The sequence below is a fragment of the Halichoerus grypus genome, chromosome 4, assembly GCF_964656455.1.
Source record: "Halichoerus grypus chromosome 4, mHalGry1.hap1.1, whole genome shotgun sequence".
Classification (NCBI taxonomy): Eukaryota; Metazoa; Chordata; class Mammalia; order Carnivora; family Phocidae; genus Halichoerus; species Halichoerus grypus.
In genome coordinates, this window is record NC_135715.1 from 10,666,722 (window position 1) to 10,685,350 (window position 18,629).

The 18,629-nt window shown below is 48.1% G+C and overlaps 1 protein-coding gene, 2 long non-coding RNA genes and 1 other non-coding gene across 7 annotated transcripts in view; 2 read left to right on the forward strand and 2 right to left on the reverse strand.

Moving 5' to 3' along the window:
* The window catches only part of LOC118539395 (uncharacterized), a 41,418-nt gene extending 34,369 nt beyond the window's left edge, over nt 1–7,049 (reverse strand). Inside the window, exon 1 of the long non-coding RNA XR_004919156.2 lies at nt 6,933–7,049. This is a non-coding gene — a long non-coding RNA (uncharacterized LOC118539395). The remainder of the gene's footprint in view (nt 1–6,932) is intronic.
* TMTC4 (transmembrane O-mannosyltransferase targeting cadherins 4) overlaps nt 597–18,629 on the forward strand; it is a 63,711-nt gene continuing 45,678 nt past the window's right edge. For 2 of the 4 annotated variants that reach the window (XM_036097780.2, XM_078070122.1), the window contains exons 1-5: nt 836–951; nt 6,252–6,467; nt 10,744–10,859; nt 11,972–12,188; nt 18,053–18,140. In XM_036097780.2, the coding sequence (XP_035953673.2) occupies nt 6,306–6,467; nt 10,744–10,859; nt 11,972–12,188; nt 18,053–18,140 (583 nt within the window). In that variant the 5' untranslated portion in view covers nt 836–951; nt 6,252–6,305. Of the gene's footprint in view, nt 751–835; nt 952–4,379; nt 5,585–6,251; nt 6,468–10,743; nt 10,860–11,971; nt 12,189–18,052; nt 18,141–18,629 lie in introns of those variants that run through there. The other 2 variants (XM_036097798.2, XM_036097788.2) reach the window with 2 other exon arrangements.
* Nucleotides 5,319–6,282, reverse strand: LOC144381553 (uncharacterized). Its single transcript, XR_013446864.1, has 3 exons — nt 6,173–6,282; nt 5,949–6,085; nt 5,319–5,448 (listed from the first exon to the last, which is right to left on the reverse strand). It is a non-coding gene; the product is annotated as an uncharacterized LOC144381553 (long non-coding RNA).
* Nucleotides 11,066–11,172, forward strand: LOC118539407 (U6 spliceosomal RNA). Its single transcript, XR_004919164.2, has one exon. It is a non-coding gene; the product is annotated as a U6 spliceosomal RNA (small nuclear RNA).

Sequence of the window (18,629 nt, forward strand, 5' to 3'; positions counted from 1 at the left end):
CTGAGATGGGCGTTACTGGCGGGTGGAGTGGCAAGCTGGTTGGGAGTAAAGTTTCGGGCAAAGTGGCTACTGGTGAATGGACGCCTGAATGTCGGATCTGGCCAGGTGAAGTGCCACAGCAGGGTTCGTGCATCAGCAGGAGAATGAAGACCTGAGCCGAGGAAGAGGACCCATTAATAACAATAGGCGGCAGGGCCTCGGATGGAAGAACGCAGTTTCACTTGTGTTCTGAGAGGCACAAAGTGGAGACCTACAGATTTGAAACAACTCCTCCCAGACAGGAAGAAGTCAGGCAGGCAGAACGTGGAGACACACAAATTTAAAACAACTCCTCCCCGACAGGAAGAGTCCTGAGGGTTCTCATCCAACTCCTTTTCCTGCAGGGACGCTGCAGTCCCTCCGCGGAGCGCCACCGACAACGCTAGAAGCGCAAGACAGACCCGGGACAGGCCCCTCGCCCGCGGACGGCAGGAGGCGGGCCCGCCCGCGCAGCCCGCCCCCCGGGACCAGGCTGGGGGCCGCCCCTTCCCGCCGGGCCCCGCCCGGCCTCCGCGCCTGGAACTCCGCTTCCTGCACTCCCGCAGACGCCGTCTGTCCCTGCGCCTCTTTCGCCGCCGACTAGCGCCCTCTGGCCCGACGTCACCGGCGCGTCCTCCAATGAGCTGAAGAGGAACGGGCTGCGGCGTGAAAGTGACCGCAGGAGCAGCCAATGGCCGCAAGGACAGGGCGGGCGGAGGCGGGAGTGTGAGAGTGAGCGCCCGCGCGCGTGGGGAGCTGCGGGCGGCGCGGGCGGCGCGGGCGGCGCGCGGCGCAGGGCGGGGGGGCGCGGCGGGAGGGCGGGGGCGCGGCGCGGGCGGCCCCTCCCCCTGCCCAGCTCCGGGCGGGCGCCGAGAGCGGCCGGAGTTTCCGCGCCCGGGAGGGAGATGCGGCCGCCGCTCGGGCTCCTTGCAGGTAACGCGCGGGGCGGCCCCTGCAGGGCGGAGCGGCCGAGCGTGCCGCGAGGCGAGCGGAGTTGGGCGCGGAGCGGACGCGGGGTCCCCGCTGTCGCCGTGCCCCGAGCCCCGCGGGCCGGCCCGGGCCCGGCGGCGGTGCTGCTGGGAGTTGGCTCCAGGACCTGGGCTGCGGCCGGGGCCGGGGTCACGGGGGACGCGAGCCCCGAGCACCGTGCGCCCCGGCGTAAGCTGCACGCGGGACAATGGGCGCGGCGTGAAGGGTGCGCGCTCCGCCTGCCTGCGCCCGGGCTCCTGCGCCCCTTCCGCCCCGGGTTGTGGTCACGCTGCCACCCCTGTTTGCTCCAACTGCACGGGCGCTCCGTACCAGGCGCCTGAGGCGCGTCCCCGGAGCGGCCACCTGGCCGCGAGGCCCCGCGCCTGGCCGCCAGCTGGCCGCGGCGCCGGCGATGGCTGGGCACAGCCGGGCCTCTTGGCCGCCTGCCCTGGGTTAAAGGCAGCTCCCCTGCAGCGCCGCGAGTGCCAACTCCTCCGCGCTGGCTGCCGAGCGGAGCGGCGGGAGAGCCGCGTGCCACCGGCCGGGGTGCCCGGGGCCACCGAGCTGCCACTTCCCCGTGCGGGTTTGGAGTTTAGGGAAGCCGAGCAGGTGGTGCAGCCGCCGCCTCACCTCCTGCGAACTCCGCGGGGCTTCTGGTCTTGTTGATGTTTTGACTGTGGGCTGTGTGTGTGTGTGTGTGTGTGTGTGTGTGTTTCTTCCTTTCCTGTTCCTTTTTTTTTTTTTTTTTAACCACACACAAAAGAAGGGAGGAGTTAGAAAAAAAGATCAAGCCAGCGCGCTGTGAACCATCCAACACTGTTATCTCTGGAAGAGCAGATGGATGAGGAGAATTCCTTGAGGAACAGTTACAGTAACGACTGACTGGACCCCCTCTCTGTCCCCTCTCCCGGCAGTCCAGTCCTGACCGTGGCTGCTACAGCCCCAGATGGACGTGGGGTGAAGTGATGCGGGCTGACTTAGATGGGAAAATGGCTACAAGCTAGCAAGCTGGAAACTTTCTGGGACAGCGTAACTGTGAATGTCGAACCTCACCCAGTCATTCTTGCTGTAGGCAGGCATGGCTCTCGCCTGTTACTGAATTTAAAAGAGGAAAGGCTATCACAAGAGGAAGATACTTTGAGTAGCATTTTTTTTTTTCCAGCTCTGCCTGGTGGAAGGCGGTGGAGATGACAGGCTCCCATACCTCCAGGGCCCCAAGAAAGGAGCTGCTAGCTCAAGTCTCCAGATGCTGGGTCAGAAATGATGGTGTTCTTTAATCTGATTTCCAGAAGCCCTGTCTCGGCTCAGCCTGGCAGAGGGCAGCTTGCGTTTGGATGGATTGTTACTGATGAGGTAGAAAGGTCGGCCAGAGGCCAGCAGGCCCTTCCATGCATGTGGAGGAATATTCTGTAGTAGGTGGCTACCGCTACTGTTTCAGGGTGAATCCTTTAGGTTTAGTCTCACCATTCCTGTTTTCCTGCAGTCCAAGGCTGCTGGGTCCCCAGGGTTCACAGCTTCGTGACCTGTGTTTTCAGGAGGTGGGGTCCTTGTTTGAGGTGTTTTTCACCATTGATGATGGATTAATTTGTTTTAACCCCCTAACAATAGAGGCTTCATATTAGAAGTTTTGCGAAATTGAGACTAAAGAGCCTTTTGCTTTGTTCCAAATTCAGTTCCCTCTAGGGCCAGTTAATTCTGAACAGTGCGAAATGAGCACAGGAGTCAGAGAGGGGTCAAAGCAGTGGCTCTATCACTGGTCAGACTGGCCGCAGCACCACTTTGGACGGAGGCTGAGGCCTCCATGAGGCTCCCTTCTTTTTACCTCATACGGTGAATTTACCATCCAGCCACACCCCGGAGCCAAGGCTCCCAAGCAGGACACCTGGAGGAGAGGAATGGGACAGTGCAGCTGGGGACCTGTCAAGAGAAAAACAGAATGTGGGCCTTCCTATTTCATGGCCTGTGAACAGACAGGGGTGGAGGGGTGGGTCCACTGGTCTGTACCACCTCACTCTGGCAGGACTTCTACTTGAGCACCAAGCCTGGGATCATCACAGAACAAAGGCCATTTCCTGTTGGAGGAAGCGAGGTTGGGAGCAGGGTCACTTTGTTACACTCCGCAGCTTATGCGGGACATACACACACCAGCCAAGCACGCAGTGCCCTGGGCCCATCCAAAGAAGGGCACCTTTTTCTCAGTGATATCAGGACACCAAATAGGCTACTGCTGGCCTGGGTTGGGAAGCCCATCTGCAGGAATAAAGAATCGATGGCCACATCAGTGTTCCCCAGATGGGAGATCAGGGACCAGGCACAGGGAACCAGTTTCTCCAAAATAGTAACAGTAAGGGGAACTAATTGTTTCCATACATTCTGTCCTCTAATCCTTATGACAACCTCCCGAAGTATACAGTGGTACCCATTTGTGCCGAAGAGGAACTGATCCTCAAGGTCTCAAAGGTAGCAAGTCCAAGTCAGCCTGCCTCCAGAGCCTGTGCTCTTAACGACACCCTGAGAACTTTGCATAGATTCCTAACACATTGGAGCTTTTATTGCATTTGCTAATCCACAGTATTTTCTGAACTATCCCAGTGTATACACTAATCATCATGCCTTCAGTGAAAAGGGCATTTTTGAGTATTTTCAGGGACAGCAAAGTAGTGAGAACCTTGGTGACTTGGGAGGGAAGCCGCAATGAGGAGACAGGAGGCCAGCAGAAAAGAATAAGGTGGAGGGCAAGGAACGGGGCAGACTCTAGGTTCCCTGATGTCCCTGCAATAGAAGAGGCGGAGAACATTCTGAGATTGACTCAACTGTCCTGGCGATTGAGTCTGGGCCTGGCCCACCAGGGTACTGCTGATGTTCGGGTCCACAGTCTTCCTTCCGTATATCCGGGCTGTCGCCTGAGTACCAAAACGATTCACCTGTATTATAAATACTCTGATATGAAAAGTGGAGCAGGACAGTGAATTTAGGAGCACAGATTATCTCTTGCTTCGGTGTTCTTCCCGTATAGGTATTGGAACCTCACAACAGCCTTTTGTGGAATAATATTCAAATATTTGGGCCTAAAGCAGGTAACATCAAGACCAGCTCTGTGACCATTCTCAGCTCACAGCTGATTTATTTTAGGGTGCCTGGGTAAGTGGCTCAGTCGGTTAAACATCTGACTCCTGATCTCAGCTCAGGTCTTGACCTCAGGGTCAGGAGTTCAAGCCCTGCATTGGAGCTCAATGGAGACTTACTTAAAACGACAACAAAAACTGATGTATTTTCCTCTATATTAATTTTCCAAATCCAAGAACAGTTTTATTCCCTCTGTGTTAAGTCGTGGTATCTTTCTAACTGCATGGTCTTTGTGATTTTTTTTCACATTTTTGTTTGTTTTGCTTTGCTTTTTTAGTAGCAGTTTCTTTAGCTGAAACGTAGACATAGTGGTAGGGGCCTGCGTGGTGACCTGTATTGTATTTGCGGCTGTACTTCGGATATCACCAATGGTCTATACTTTCAGTGGAAAAGAAAAAAGGCAGCAGACAATAGCTGGACTATTTCCCCCCAGCATTTGCGAGAGTGTGAGTTACATTAAGTGGGAGAAGCTTGAGGGACCAGCAGTGAGGGAGGTGCAGAGCCTTTCCTCTCTGCATTGTAATCTGGACCCCTTTCCAGCACCTGGAAAGGGGCAACGTTACCAGAGGATGGTGTGTCCCATTGACTGTTGGATCTTTCTCCACATTCACTCAGATAAAAGCCTACAGAAAAGATGTCTGTGACCTCAGATGGCCTGTTTTGCTGACTTCTTATTGATTCCATCATCTGGGGTGGATCTAAATACATCTAAACTGCCTTCCCAATCAAGGGCTCTGGGATTCTCTTCCACCTTAGCATGAAAAGACTGGGGGCCAGGTCCCTTCCTAGTGTAGACAATAAACCAGAATGCTAAAGGGGATCTTAAGAAATAGTTCTGTGCCTGTGCTTTTACCCTTCTTAAAGAAAGTGCTTGTAATCATAGTTACCTCCCCTGAACATTCATTAAAGCCAGACAGCAGTTCTAATCACTTTAGGTGGGTATTTTGTTTAATGGCAACTACGTAAGGTAGAACAGTTATCCCCATTGTAGAGGCTAGGAAACTGAGGCCAGAGAGGTTAAGTAACTTGTCCAAGGTAACACAAGATTGGAACCTGAACAGTTTGAGCTAAACAGGATTCTGTAAATCCAAAGAAAGCACCTGTTGAGGGAGTAGCGGGAATAGGGACGGATAAAATGTGATTTGCAGGGTAGTTTGATATTCGGGCAAGTTCCAAGGCAGGAAGCTCTCGGGCAGTTCTCACCACTGGAAAGTTCTTATGCTTTGCTGAGTGGCACAGGAAGTAGACTCCAAAAGGGCAGGTGACATGCACAAGGTGCAGAACAAATAAATGGCAAGGCAGAGAGACAACCCGTTCTGACTTTAACATTTTTGCCTGTTTGAAAAAAAAGTTAAAAAATAAGAGTGTATTTTTAACTTGACTCTTTCTTCAACATTGAAGGTTATATCCTTACCTGGACTAGCTTTTCCTCCTCTCCTTTAGGATTCAGCTCAGCCTTTTCTGGACTAAGGTATTGTCCTAAACCAATGAGTCTACAGTGTTCTCTCCTTCCTCTGTGTATGAACCTCTCAGCTGGCCTTTGGGCCCTGCCTCATCATCTGTGTTAAAACCCCTCTCTCTGGATTTTCATCTAACTGGCATGAGTGTCTGAGTTTTGAGAGAGACTGTAAGCTCTTTCAGAATCAGGACCATGTTTATACACTAGCACCCCCTCCGCGCCCCCCCTGCCCCCCCCCCCCCCCGCACACACACACTGTGTTAAGACCCAACAAGGAGTATTTATTGATTTCTCTTGATAGGATGAAGCAACATGCTAACTTTTTTTTTTTTAAACTTTGGTGTAAACTAGTTCAAGGACTATAAAAACAACTTACCTTATGGGGTTGATATATACAGGATTCCCTGAAATCAGTGTTTCTCAAGATAATCCAGTATCAGAAACCCAAGGGCTTCCGGTTTGGTAGGTGGCAGATGGGCCCAGGCGAATTTACATGTGTCCCAGGTGACTCTACTGCCCACAGAAAACCACAACTTAAAAGTTTGTAATGATCACAGCCTATAAACTCACAGCATAGATGGCTGTCTAGTTCTTACTCACTTAAGGTACACGTGCCCACTGCAGAAACATTCCTAACAGCGTGTTGATGAATACTTGTGTCTTGTCATTTTTCTTGTAGATTTCTAACCAGCATAATGCTGGAGCGAGAGACTGGCAGCCGGCAGTTTGCAAAATGGCCGAGCTGGACGCCGATTTGGATCGCATCATTCCGTCTTCTGTTCTTCCTCCTTTCTGGGCTAAGTTAGTGGTGGGATTTGTTTCCCTCGTGTGTTTCGCGCGTAGCTACGATGGAGATTTTGTCTTTGATGACTCTGAAGCTATTATTAACAATAAGGTACTGTATTGTAACTCCTTTTCAGTAAACTTAGGTTAACCATTTGCCTGTTTCTCATTAATAATCGAAGTTTGCGTTGAATAATTCTGTGTTAAACTTTGGTTAAGCACTGTTGTGTTTGGATTTCCCACTTCTTAGGTCGCATCTCCTCGACTTAGGGTCCCTTTTATTGCTGGAAGCAGGGTCTCCAGCCCCTGCCTGACCGCAGGCTGTACTCTCCCCACGTCCCCTGTCCGAGGCCCCACGTACTCTCCCCACGTACCCTCCCCATGTACCCAGTCTACACGTGTATCAGAGAGACCGTTTCTCTCAGATTACAAGGCAAGGAAGGGTATTGCAAGGCATTGCAGACTAAGTCTTTCAGGTTTTATGACAAATTTCCAGAATTCTAGGCCACAGCTGTTCTCCCCGCCCCTCCCCCTACCCCAATATGCATTTGCTACCTTGATGGATGAGTCTGATCACCTGCCAAGAGGTGCGTCCTCAGCAGTAGGCAGCCAGCGAGTTGGCATCTTCTTTGTCCTTTGCTGATAGCATCAGGATAGTCTGCTGGCAGCTGCTGGAGGGTGAGGAGTGTGCTGTCCGTGGAAGCTGCAATTCCTGCTCGTTTCTTGTTTTGGAGACTCAAATTTGCTGAGTTTGCAAAATCCCAGCCAGTTTTGCTCACCAGTGGGTGCTATATCGATGCAGGAAAAATGACACTGTCTTTCACTAGCTAGAGATAAGGAAGAAGAAATAGGTGTGGGGGAAGGGAATAAAAAGATTCAAGTGAGCTAAAAGGAAGTCGGAACAAGAAACTTGGATGTAGGGAGAGCCCAGAGGAGAAAGAACTGGGAGATGGCACAGATTAGAGTCTTTGTGACAAGCCAGTTACTCAGCAGACACTTTATGCACGTGCCTTAACCACTGAAGAGAACCTGAAGGAATACACGAATCTCTTTCTCTGCGGTAGATGCAACTATAGCAACTCCTTGCAACACTGTGGTTGAATGCTCTTAAAATTGCTCTTAAAAATGCTCTTAAAAAAAGTTCATCAAGTCATGGATTCTCCTAAATGAGAAAAAAAAAAGTCATTCTCATATTGAAAATGTTGAGAAAAATCCACATGTGTTCTGTGGGGCGAGGGCAGGGTGGGAGTGGGGGTGACTTGTGCAGGTATTGAGTTTGTAACGTATTATCTGTACTTGATTTTCTCTATTTTGAGGACACAGACTACAGCATCCTTGCTGTTTGTTTTGAATCCAGGTTCTTCCCTTGCCATTTTCCTCAGGTTCACCCTGAAGTTACACAGCGTTCGTTTCTTTTTTGAATCATGCTTAAAAGCAAGAGTTGTTAAGTTTGTAGCTCCCAGCAAGTATGTCCCATTGGTGGTTTCATCGCTCCAGTGTTGCTTTTCGAACAAAAATATGAGAATATGACTTAATTTTAAAGCCCATTCTTCATTTCTTTGAGAGCCTCTTGGATCTTCTACTTTGACAAAGTGGAGGAGAGATGGTGTTACCTTAGAACGTATGTTGAAGAGCTCTGATGAACAAGGCAGGGGAAGGCACGAGCTCTGTTGTACTTGGGATGCCCTGGTATGCGGTTAGAATGCTTCCTTCTGTGTGCGGTAAGGCAGATGAAGCCATTTTGTGGCTCTGCTGCACATTGTCTTGGCAGTGTTTTCTAGAGCATCACACTGTGCCCCTTTGTTAACTTGCTAGCCCTCCTTTTTTCCTTTCCTGTCTAATGAAAGGCTCTGCTCTGTTCGTTGGCACGGTGCCCACAGTAATGTGAAACAGGCTGTTCCTGGGTTTTATTGGTGTTGAAGACTGTTTTCCAGATGCTTCCTTGTAGTGTTGAGTTGCCTTTTTTCATTGAGATGATGATTTTCTTTGAGACAGTGGAGTTAGCGGGAATTTCAGGCACACGTCTTTTCCATAAATCATTATGAGGAAAAATTGACCTTTCTTCCTGTAGTGCACCCTGCTGTGTGTAGGCTACACCTAATCAAATATTTAGAGCTTCGTTGGTGTTCATTTTCTGCTCAAATGGAGGGAAAGAGCATCCGCCCAGCTCCTTCACAAGTGAAGAGGTACTTCTGGGACAATGCAAAAGAAAAGGGACTTCCAGTTTTGTAACTGAGCCAACCAAATTAGTGGGTGGTTTCCGAGACCATCATGAAATCTCGAACTGACTCTTAGAAAAGGGGTCAGTATGCTTAAGGACTCTGAAGCTGATACACAATGGAAGGGAAATTTACCCTCAAAGTGGGTATCGGGTGACCAGCTTTGCCTCTATCACCCATCCTCAAGCCTTGCCCTTTGAGTCAGTAAGGACTGAAGTCGTGATACTTCCTGAGCTCCCCCCAGGTGCTGTAGACCCTGGTTGCTCTTCTGGGCTGGCCATATTGGATGCATTTCTGCTTGAGGCTTTCCCCACCTTGGTTGTTAGAAGCTGCCGAGACTGTCCAGGTTGGATGCAGACTCCACCTGTTGGAGTCAGGAGCTAGTCACACAAAGAGGACAGGATCTGGAGGCAGCTGGGCAGCCTCAGCAAGGTGTCTAGTGGTGTGATCTGTGGGTGTGCTTCTGGCTATGGTGCCCCAAACCTGGGAGCCCACCTGGGAGTCCGTGAGCCTTGCCATCGTCTTTAAAGCAGTCCTTTTTTGCTTATGTTAATCAGAGTTGATTCTGGTTCCTGCTACGAAGAGTCTTGACTGATACACTGTGCGGTGCATAGCATGTCATAATTGCTAGTCTCTAAAATGTCCCTGTTTCGTTACGCTTTAAACAGAAAATCAACATTCACTTTCGTTGCTTACTCTGTGGTGCCTTGTCTGCCTCTTCTTGTTAGACACAGTTTAAGCAATTTAGTCTTACATTTTTTTAAGATTTTATTTATTTATTTATTTATTTATTATTTATTTATTTGAGAGAAAGGGAGAGAGCGTGAGTGGGGGGAGGAGCAGAGGGAGAGGAACAAGCAGACTCCACTCTGAGCACAGAGCCCAACACGGGGCTCAATCTCACGACCTGGCGATCATGACCTGAGCCAAAATCAAGAGTCAGACACTTCGCTGACTAGCCGCCCAGGCACCCCTAATTTTACATCTAAATGTTTTTTAAAAAGATGCATTTTTAAGCATCTGTAGTATAGGACCAAATTAAATTACCTTAATAGTAAGATAGGTATCATTTTTTAATATTTAATGATTTTTATCTTTAAAAATTACATGGGGGGCACATGGGTGGTTCAGTTAGTTGGGCATCTGCCTTCAACTCGGGTCATGATCTCAGGGTCCTGGGATTGAGCCCCACATCAGGCTCCCTGCTCGGTGGAGAGCCTGCTTCTCTCTCTCCCTCTGCTTCTCCTCCTGCTTGTGTGCTTGCTCTCTGTCTCTCAAAGAAATAAAATCTTAACAAAAAAAATAAATATAAATTTAAAAAAGAAAAATTATGTGGAAGTTGTTTTTTCTTTAACATTTCTGTTTAGCTCATGATCAAAAATAAACAGTATGTGTTTGTCCACTCATGTTTTAACTGGGATATTTTAGGGAAATTACCTTATGAATATGAAAGAGCTGTGTGATCCATGAGTTCATTCCGCTGTATCCTCCCCCACCTACACGATGTGGCCGGGCCTCCTGGACCCCCAGTCCCGTGGGGCAGACACATGGGAGTTAGAGATTATAAACCGCCGGCGTGCCGGGCACTGTAAGGACAGGTGTGAGATGCCGGGAGACCCACGGAAAGGGAATTGCATCAGCTAAGGAAGGTCACAGCTGGCTGGCTGAGATGTGAGTGGCGGGAGGAACTGGGCTGTGAAGAGCTGAGGGGTAACCGGTGGACACCTATGCGTGCCAAGCCTTTGGGATAGGTGGCAGCAGGTGCTGAGTGGGGTTAGGACAAAGGTCAGAGTCTGAGGGAGATGAGCAGGCAGAGCTCAGCAGGAGCCCGAGCACCCTGGGCTGGGGCACCCACATCAGGACGTAGGTTCTGTCCTGGGGGAGGAGGGCAGCTATCGTAGTGTTTTAAGCAGGGTAGGGCGGGTGACCCAATTTGCGTTTTGGAGAGATCAGCCTGGAGAGCATGTCACAGGGCGCGGTGGATCCGCTGGGAGGCCTGGCGGTATCCTGGGGGAGAGATGATGGTGGTTTGGGCCAGGACTGGTGGGAGGGACGGAGCAGAGGGGAATGCGCAGCTCCAAGGAAGAGCTTGCCGTGAGGGCTGAGATGCGGGATGGGGGAGGGGGAGGGACTCCTTTGTTCAGAATGCCTTCTGCTGCGTTCTTGCAGGACCTCCGAGCAGAGACGCCCCTCGGGGACCTGTGGCATCATGACTTCTGGGGCAGTAGGCTGAGCAGCAATACCAGCCACAAGTCCTACCGCCCTCTGACCGTCCTCACTTTCAGGTAGGTGATGGCGCAGGCTGTGTGGGATGCTGTACCAAGTTCAATGTGATAAGCCTCCCGGTGCAGCGGGGGGAGTCGAGCCAGGGGATCCTGGGGGAAAATATGGTCTCACTCATATGGGTCTCCAAGAAGCACGTGCTAATCCCAGCTGTTAGGAATAGGTCACAGGAAGATGGAGAGAATGTGCATGAGGAAACCTGACTCCAGGGCTGGCTTTGCCGGTTCGGATCCTGAAAGTGGAAGGATACAGAGAAGATGAGCATTGGTCCCTGTGCAGGATGACGTGCACATTAGGGAAACGTTCCATATTTTGCACATTTCTTGGAGGTTGGGCCTTTGCTGGTTAACACTGGAGAAAAAGTGTGAGTCAAGGCAGCTTGTGGCATCTAATGAAATTGTGGGTTTTTTTCCGCTACGAAAATAATAAGGTAAAAATCTTCCTACTATTACCAAGTCAATGTGCGGAAACAAAATTAAGCTAAAAACACTCTCAGCCTCCCCCTCCCCCTCCCATTTGCGTTAGGTAGATTTATTCACCTCACCAAAATTCCCATTCGTAGCTGTTTCTCAGGTGCACTAAACACGTGTGTACAGATCTCTCCGAAGCAGAGAAATGATGAATTAGAACGGCTGGGGAGTGAGCGGCAGTCAGGAATAAGAATCCCTGACCGTGAGAATTGTGTTTTGTTGGGATGGAAGGCTGATGGACGAACTATCAAGGAGTGCTTTTGTTTTTTGGATAAGCAAGTTACGGGACTATCTTAAACCCAGGTCCCTATGGGGAGCCAGGAGGAATGTGTGCTGTATTATATTACCTTGGCCTTTTTAGCGCTTAAAAATCTGTCCAGTTTTCCTTTTGCTTTTCCTCTCCACATTATCTCCCACTCCTCTGAGATGCTCTTCTCCTCCATTTTTCCCCCTGCAGTTAATTATATGCTCTCACCCTTTCTTCAACCTTCCTCACTTGATAGGCATTATTTATCTTGCTGTCACTTTCGGCAAACCTCCTCTTCTGCCCGGAATACTATTACTCACCAGCGTTTTCCTTCAGATGGTTTGCGTTTCCTATTGCACGCTTCTGCGCATCTGGTATGAACCCCCTTCACTTACAGGATTAACTACTATTTGTCTGGAGGCTTCCACCCCATGAGTTTCCACGTGATCAACATCCTCCTGCACGGTGGCATCTCTGTCCTCATGGTGGATGTCTTCTCCGTGCTGTTGGGCGGCCTGCAGTACACGAGTAGAGGCCGGAGGTTGAACCTGGCCCCCAGATCGTCCCTGCTGGCCGCTCTGCTATTCGCCACGCATCCGGTGCACACGGAGTGTGTAAGTAGTGTCCGTCCATCCGTCCGTGGCGTCTGTCCTTGCGTGAGGACAAGGAGCCTGTCATATGTTGGCTCGTTCCCTAAAACAGGCTTCCCTCGAATAGTCTTATCGCGGTAGAAAGGATACGGTGCTACACCCTGCCAGACACTTGAAACAATTATTTGCGGATCCAACAGGTCTCTCTTATGAAAAATGCCAAGTCCCCGGGGGGTGAAGACTTTGTCGTCACCGTATGATAGGATCTCTGGTAATACTTTCTGTTTCCCTTATATGACCACACTGGAAAGGGTAAATGGTGAATATTGCCTGGTTTGGGGGCCTAAAGGCCAGAAGCGAGGAACTTGTCTTCTGCAAAGGGTCGGACGTAATTTTCCTACGTTCGCTGAGAGCTGTCTAAGGGTAGAACTTAAAATCTCACACTGAGGAGAGGCCGGCACACTTTGACTTGCCCTGGGAAGGTGTGGTTCCCACTCCGTGCTGGGGATTGGTCAGGAACTCTCCCACCTTCCTTCTCTTCTTCGCCACCTGCATTCTTCTCCTCCCCTTGGAAGACTCGTCCCAGGTGGCCCAGGTGATGGGGCAGAGGGTCCTAACCTTACTGTCCTGTGGGCCACGCCTTTATTCTGTTGAGCTGCTGCTGAATATATTTGGTACACACTGTGTTGGGATTTAACTAGGTGTGTGGGAATTTCAAGAACCACCCAATCCCCACTACCATGGAACCCTTTGAAAGTGAAAGTCGCATGTTTGCTGAGGTGAAAGATTTGATTTTAGCCATTCATTCTGTGAGCATAAAGTACCTAGTATAAAATACTACATGGTCCTTATTACTTCTCCGCAACGGATTTCTGCATTTCATGTGTATTTAAATCCCCACGTTTAACCAAATGTATTGAGCATCTTGAAGTGAGTTTCAAAATATTGAACAGAATTTCTCCCTTTAGCATCTGCTTTTGTTAAACGCTGTTCTTCGGTATGAAGGGGATTGTAGAGCTGTTATCACAACCTTCTCCTAGTATCTTATCACTTTAAAGCTTTTTAAAAAAAATTCTCATAATGTTTTACTTTAGCAAATTCAGAGGACTGACAATCTGGAAACTGTTGTAAGAGATTTGTTATAGACTATTTATATGTAACTGTGAGCAAATTAGAATTTGCTTCCATGTGAGCCCTCCTATGGCTTAAGTATTTGTTGGGACCCAGAAATAGTGTACGCGTTGATCAGAAATAGGGAATTTCTGGCAAAAGTACAGATTTACAGTTTGGGTCCTCATCTAATTTAGTGGGATCTTAAAGCAAAATGAAATATTTGAATTAGTAACCAAAGGAATTTTTCTAAAATTCTGATTTTAAATGTTGAGAAGTTAGTTTATAGAAAAGTTTGAAATACCAGCAAGTACAAGTGGATGCACACACACAGGAACACACCCATGCCCCAGTAAATGCAATCTGGGAAAATGTTAACCCGAAAATTCTACACTCGAAGCATTTAAAAAGAAGCCAAGGAAGGTCTGGCTGTAGGAGAGAAGGGAATATTTGAGAAAAATCTCTTCATCTCCCCCACCCCTCCATTCCATCAAAGTCATTAAAATTCAGATTGCAAGAAAAAATTATGGGTCATTAAAATTAGCATTTTTTTTTTTTTGAGATTTTATTTATTCATTTGAGAGAGAGAGAGTGCATGAGCAGGTGAAGAGGGAGAAGCAGACTCTCCACTGAGTGGGGAGCCCAACACAGGGCTCGATCCTAGGACCCTGAGATCATAACCTGAGCCGAAGGCAGACGCTTAGCTGATCAAGCCACCCAAGTACCCCCAAATTAGCATTCTTAAAACAAATAATTTGTATGTTCATCCTTCATTGTTCTGGCAAATAGGGAGTATTCAGTTTCCTCCTATCTACACCCCCCTCCCCGTTATCCCCCATTCTACATTTAACCCAGCTTTAAAAATAAGCAGAAAGCAGGACCCAAGGAGCTAGGTGGAAGGAGAGCCCTTTGAAGCCCCCAGCCCAGGGCTGGGGAAGCAGCCCTGGGCGGTGGACTCTGGATGACATGACGGCCCTTGGCACAGTGCCCCCAGACTGAACAGTGATCTAGAATGAGGACTGGGGGTTGGGTGGTTATTGTGCTTCTCTTTACATTTATTAAGGGAAAGCAATGGCGGTGTGGGCCCCTGCAGGTTTTAGTAATATAAATTTCTTTGTATTAAATTCATGTGTTTTGTGTCTTTACACCTTCTTGATGTTAGCATTGAGAATGTTTTTGTCCACTGCAAATAAGAACCTGAATTTCCCAGTCTTCTAGGGTGACCAGCCACCCACTTTGCCCATTATTAAGGAGGTTCTGGGACATGGGACTTTCCACTTTAAGACTGGGACAGTCCCAGGCAAACCATGGTGCATTGTTCAGTCTTCCCACCTCCCGGTCCCCAGTGGGTAATGAAATAATTGTAATTAGTGTTTTTACTTTTCAACTGATATGGATGTCTCTCATTTTCAAGTATACCACCCAAATCACTCTGGGGTATTTGTAGGCATATAAGGCCAGGCATTAGGGGAGGGAGGAAAGCTAAAGGAGAGGGTTGCCTAGCCCCTTGTCTGTGGCCATCAGGATGGAGACCCCAAGGACACCAGTGCCACCGTAGGTTTTCCTTTTCCTCAAAGTATTGGTAAGGATTTCAAGTTGCCTGGATTTAGTATCAAAGAGGGAAACTCAGGCCTCCTTAGGAGTTCTGTCTGTGCACAAACCCAGAGTTTAATACTGAAGGTATTAGGTAGGGAAGATTCCCACTTTCCCTTCCTCTAATTCCTTCTTAACAACCCCTATGCAGTTTGTTCCTAGTGGGGAAACAACACGACCTGCTCTATAGATTTGAGGGAATTTTCTCTAGAAAACCCCAATATGAGTGTTAACGGTTACCTCTGTAGGGGTGGAAACATTTTCCCTTCTTCCCTCCTAGGTTCTTTGGCTGGCCTTATAATTAAATCGACATAAGATAGGTTAATGGGAGAAAAATTTAATTTCTGGAGCCCCATAAAATGTACTGGAGCCCCATAAAAATATGAGATTCAAAGAAGTGTCCAAAGCAGGAAGGATTTCTAAATTTGTGAAGAAATGGCAGGACAAAGGGGTTTGCGCTTGGGGTAGTGAATTAATGAAGTAACAAGGGTTGTTTATGTATCCTTCTCAGGCCCTAAACTCCCTACTTCTGGGGATGAGGATGCCTTCTAGCCTGCTAATAGAGGGAGGGTGCTTTTCATAGGAGAGATTTATTTCCTGCTTTCAGGGGGACAAAGGATGGTCAGATCGTCCTTTTGAGAAACTGGCTATTTCTCAAGTACCTTTAATTCAAAATAATCAATATGCCAAAGTGGCATATCTGAGGATGGCAGAGTCTGCTCCCTTTCACTTGTAAGAAAAAGAGAACAGCCTACAAAGGCTATTATAAAGACCTTTGCCTAGAAATACATACTATGCAAATATCAGAAAAGAAAAATAAAATCTCTCTATAGTCTTGCCCATTCCCCAAACAAGTGGACTCAGTGCTTCCTTGGATAGCCCTTAAAAATGTTTTCTCTGTGAAGTCTGTCTTTAATCATGATGTCAAAAATTCTTTGTAAGGACTAAATCTCTTTTTACTTTAAAACACCTGCCATACTTTTTAAAATCTGTTTTTCTTTATGTCGGATAATGTCATGTACAATTGCTTAAGCACTTGGGAGTATTTTCACCAACTAGCCAAAGAATGTTTGTTTAAAAATAAGCTTATCATGGGGGCACCTGGGTGACTCAAGTCAGTTGAGTGTTTGACACTTGGTTTCGGCTCAGGTCGTGATCTCAGGGCCGTGAGATCAAGCCCCACGTTGGGCTCTGTGCTCAGTGTGGAGTCTGCTTGAGATTCTCTCTCCCTCTCCCTCTGATCTTCACCCCACACACACACACACACACACACACACACGCACATGCATGCTCTATCTCTCTCTAAAATAAATAAATATACATTTAAAAAAAATAAGTTTATCATGTTTAACCTTCATTTTAGTGCAGGTCTTTAAATGTACCTTAGCTATCTAGGTAACAGGTGGTTAAGGCTGGTTGTTTTGGCCTCATCCCTGGTATTTATCCAAACACTTCCCTCCCCTCACTCATTTCAGTAAACCTTGTTTTCCGACCCGTCACCACCCCACCCTCTGCTTCTCCTGAGCCCCTTACTTTAGGGACCCCTTTGGATAAGCTTCTCTGCATGGGTTTGGATTACTTTATGTTCTGTGAGGCTTTGGGATTCAGGGCCATCCTCGGGCGCTGTAGATAGGTGCAGATGGAAGATGCCCCTCCCTTCCCTCTCGGTGTCCTGGCTTTGTCACTCACCACAGTGCCCTCACCGCAACACCTGCCTCTCATCCTGAGCTCCGGTGCCTTTGTCCATTCCTTTCTGCCCCCGCTGCTTACAGAAGCACGCGTCAGGATTCTTGTGGGGAACTAACAGTGAGCCCGCACCTACTGCGTGCCAGGCGCACCTACTGCGTGCCAGGCACTGTTCAGTTTACCTGCAGCCCGATTTTCCCGGGTCCCTGACTGAGTGAGTTGCAGGCTGGAGTATTCAAGAACTCCCATTATGTGGTCCCTGCACTCATGAAGTCATTGTACTGCTTAACCCTCTGGCATATTGGCATGCTTGTTCCAGATCTGTTGAACCTTTGTTTGTCCTTAGCTTCCTTCTTGGGAGGGTTTTCCCTGTGGGTTGGATTCATCAGCTCCTTCAGTCTTAACAATCATGTGACACCTTGCATTGCCACGTGCACTGCTGTCAGAAATTAACGATCAAAATGGATAATCACCTCCAGCATTTTATATCTAGCCAGGGTAGTGGGAAATTATTGCTCAAAGGCATTCTTTTTAGCCATTGCTTGTCCACATAGTTGGGAATCAAATGTAAACATAGTAATTGCACGTTAATTGTTTATTCTCTTACCTCCATTTATAGCTTCGTCTTTATTCTGTCCCACATTTCATAGTCCCCGTCCTTTAAGAGTAACTTACCAGCTACTGGAGTAATACCTAGAGAAGCCCAGTAGAGCTTTGGTATGTCACCTCCAAGTGCTGGTTAGCCAAGCGTGCTACGTAAGCCAGACCCACACTCCCGAGTGGAGTTTTCTGTCTTTCTCTGCCAGGAGATGTGTGGAGAACGGTTACTGGATGTGATGTGAGACACAAATTTTACATTGCTTTGTTATCACTAAGGTAAAGAAGGAGAGGGCAGTCATGGCGGAAAGAAATGGTAGACATTTTCTTCTGTCTTCATCTTCCTTCTCAATCACGTTCGAAGCATTCTGCTTTCCAGGTTAACCCCCCCGAACCGGTTTTGGTCTTGAAGGGAGGAACAGTGGCAGAGGTGGCTTTGCGGGATTGTTCCTCTACCTTTTTCTGTTTGCCTGATGACTTTTCACATTTACTTCCCACCTTTCCTCCATGTCTCCAATCAAATTTTCTTTACTAAATATTCTGCCCTTTGAGCTGATAACATTTTCCGTTGTAAATCCACTCGGGGGCTATCAGCAGCACAGGTGTCTGGGCTGTAGGGTGCAGGGTGCTGTGATGGGGTTCCTGCTCCCAGAACAGCCAGCGGTACACAATCCTGCCCATCCCGATCTCTCGGAAGCAACTAGCTCAAGTCTTAGTCCAAAGAGGGAAAAGAAAACCCTATCGTAAGATAAGACCACAGGACTGTTGCACAGTCATTTTAATAGATGACAGAATCTAGTAAGGTTTTTGCCTTTCATTTCTAAGAAATTTTTTATGTTTCCTAAGTTTAGGATTTTTTTAACTTTTTTTTTATGTAAATCTTTTTTTCTTCTTCTTTCAAGGTTGCTGGTGTTGTCGGCCGCGCAGACCTCCTTGGGGCCCTGTTCTTTCTGTTATCTTTCCTTGGCTACTGTAAAGCATTTAGAGAAAGTAAGCATGATGTTTGCCTTCTTAATTTTGAGATGGGAAATTATCGGTTTATATAATTTTATCATTTTGAGAGAATGTGGGCCAAAAGGTCTCTCTTCAGCTACGTGTTTACTCCGTTGCGTTTTTAATAATACAAAGTTCATACATTAGCATTCACACGGGAGCCTTCTAGGGTGGTGAAACCAAGAGTTTCTGCTGTTCCCTAAAGCAGCTGTGATTGATTTTTGTCATTTTATTTGCAGTAAAATTGCAGGGGAAGAACACTTTTGTTTATTCTTTATTAAAACCTCTCCGGGAGAAAAATAGAAAAAGTCTAAAATGAATGAATAGCTGTGGATATGGACCTGGATTATGAAATTCTTGGTTTTGTCATTGGTATTAATATGTACAAAGAAAGTCCTTGTTGCTGGAGTTGAAATGGCTCATTGAGTGTGTGTGTTGGGGTGGGGGGGGACGTGGAGGAATGGCTTGGGGCGGCACAGCAGGTGC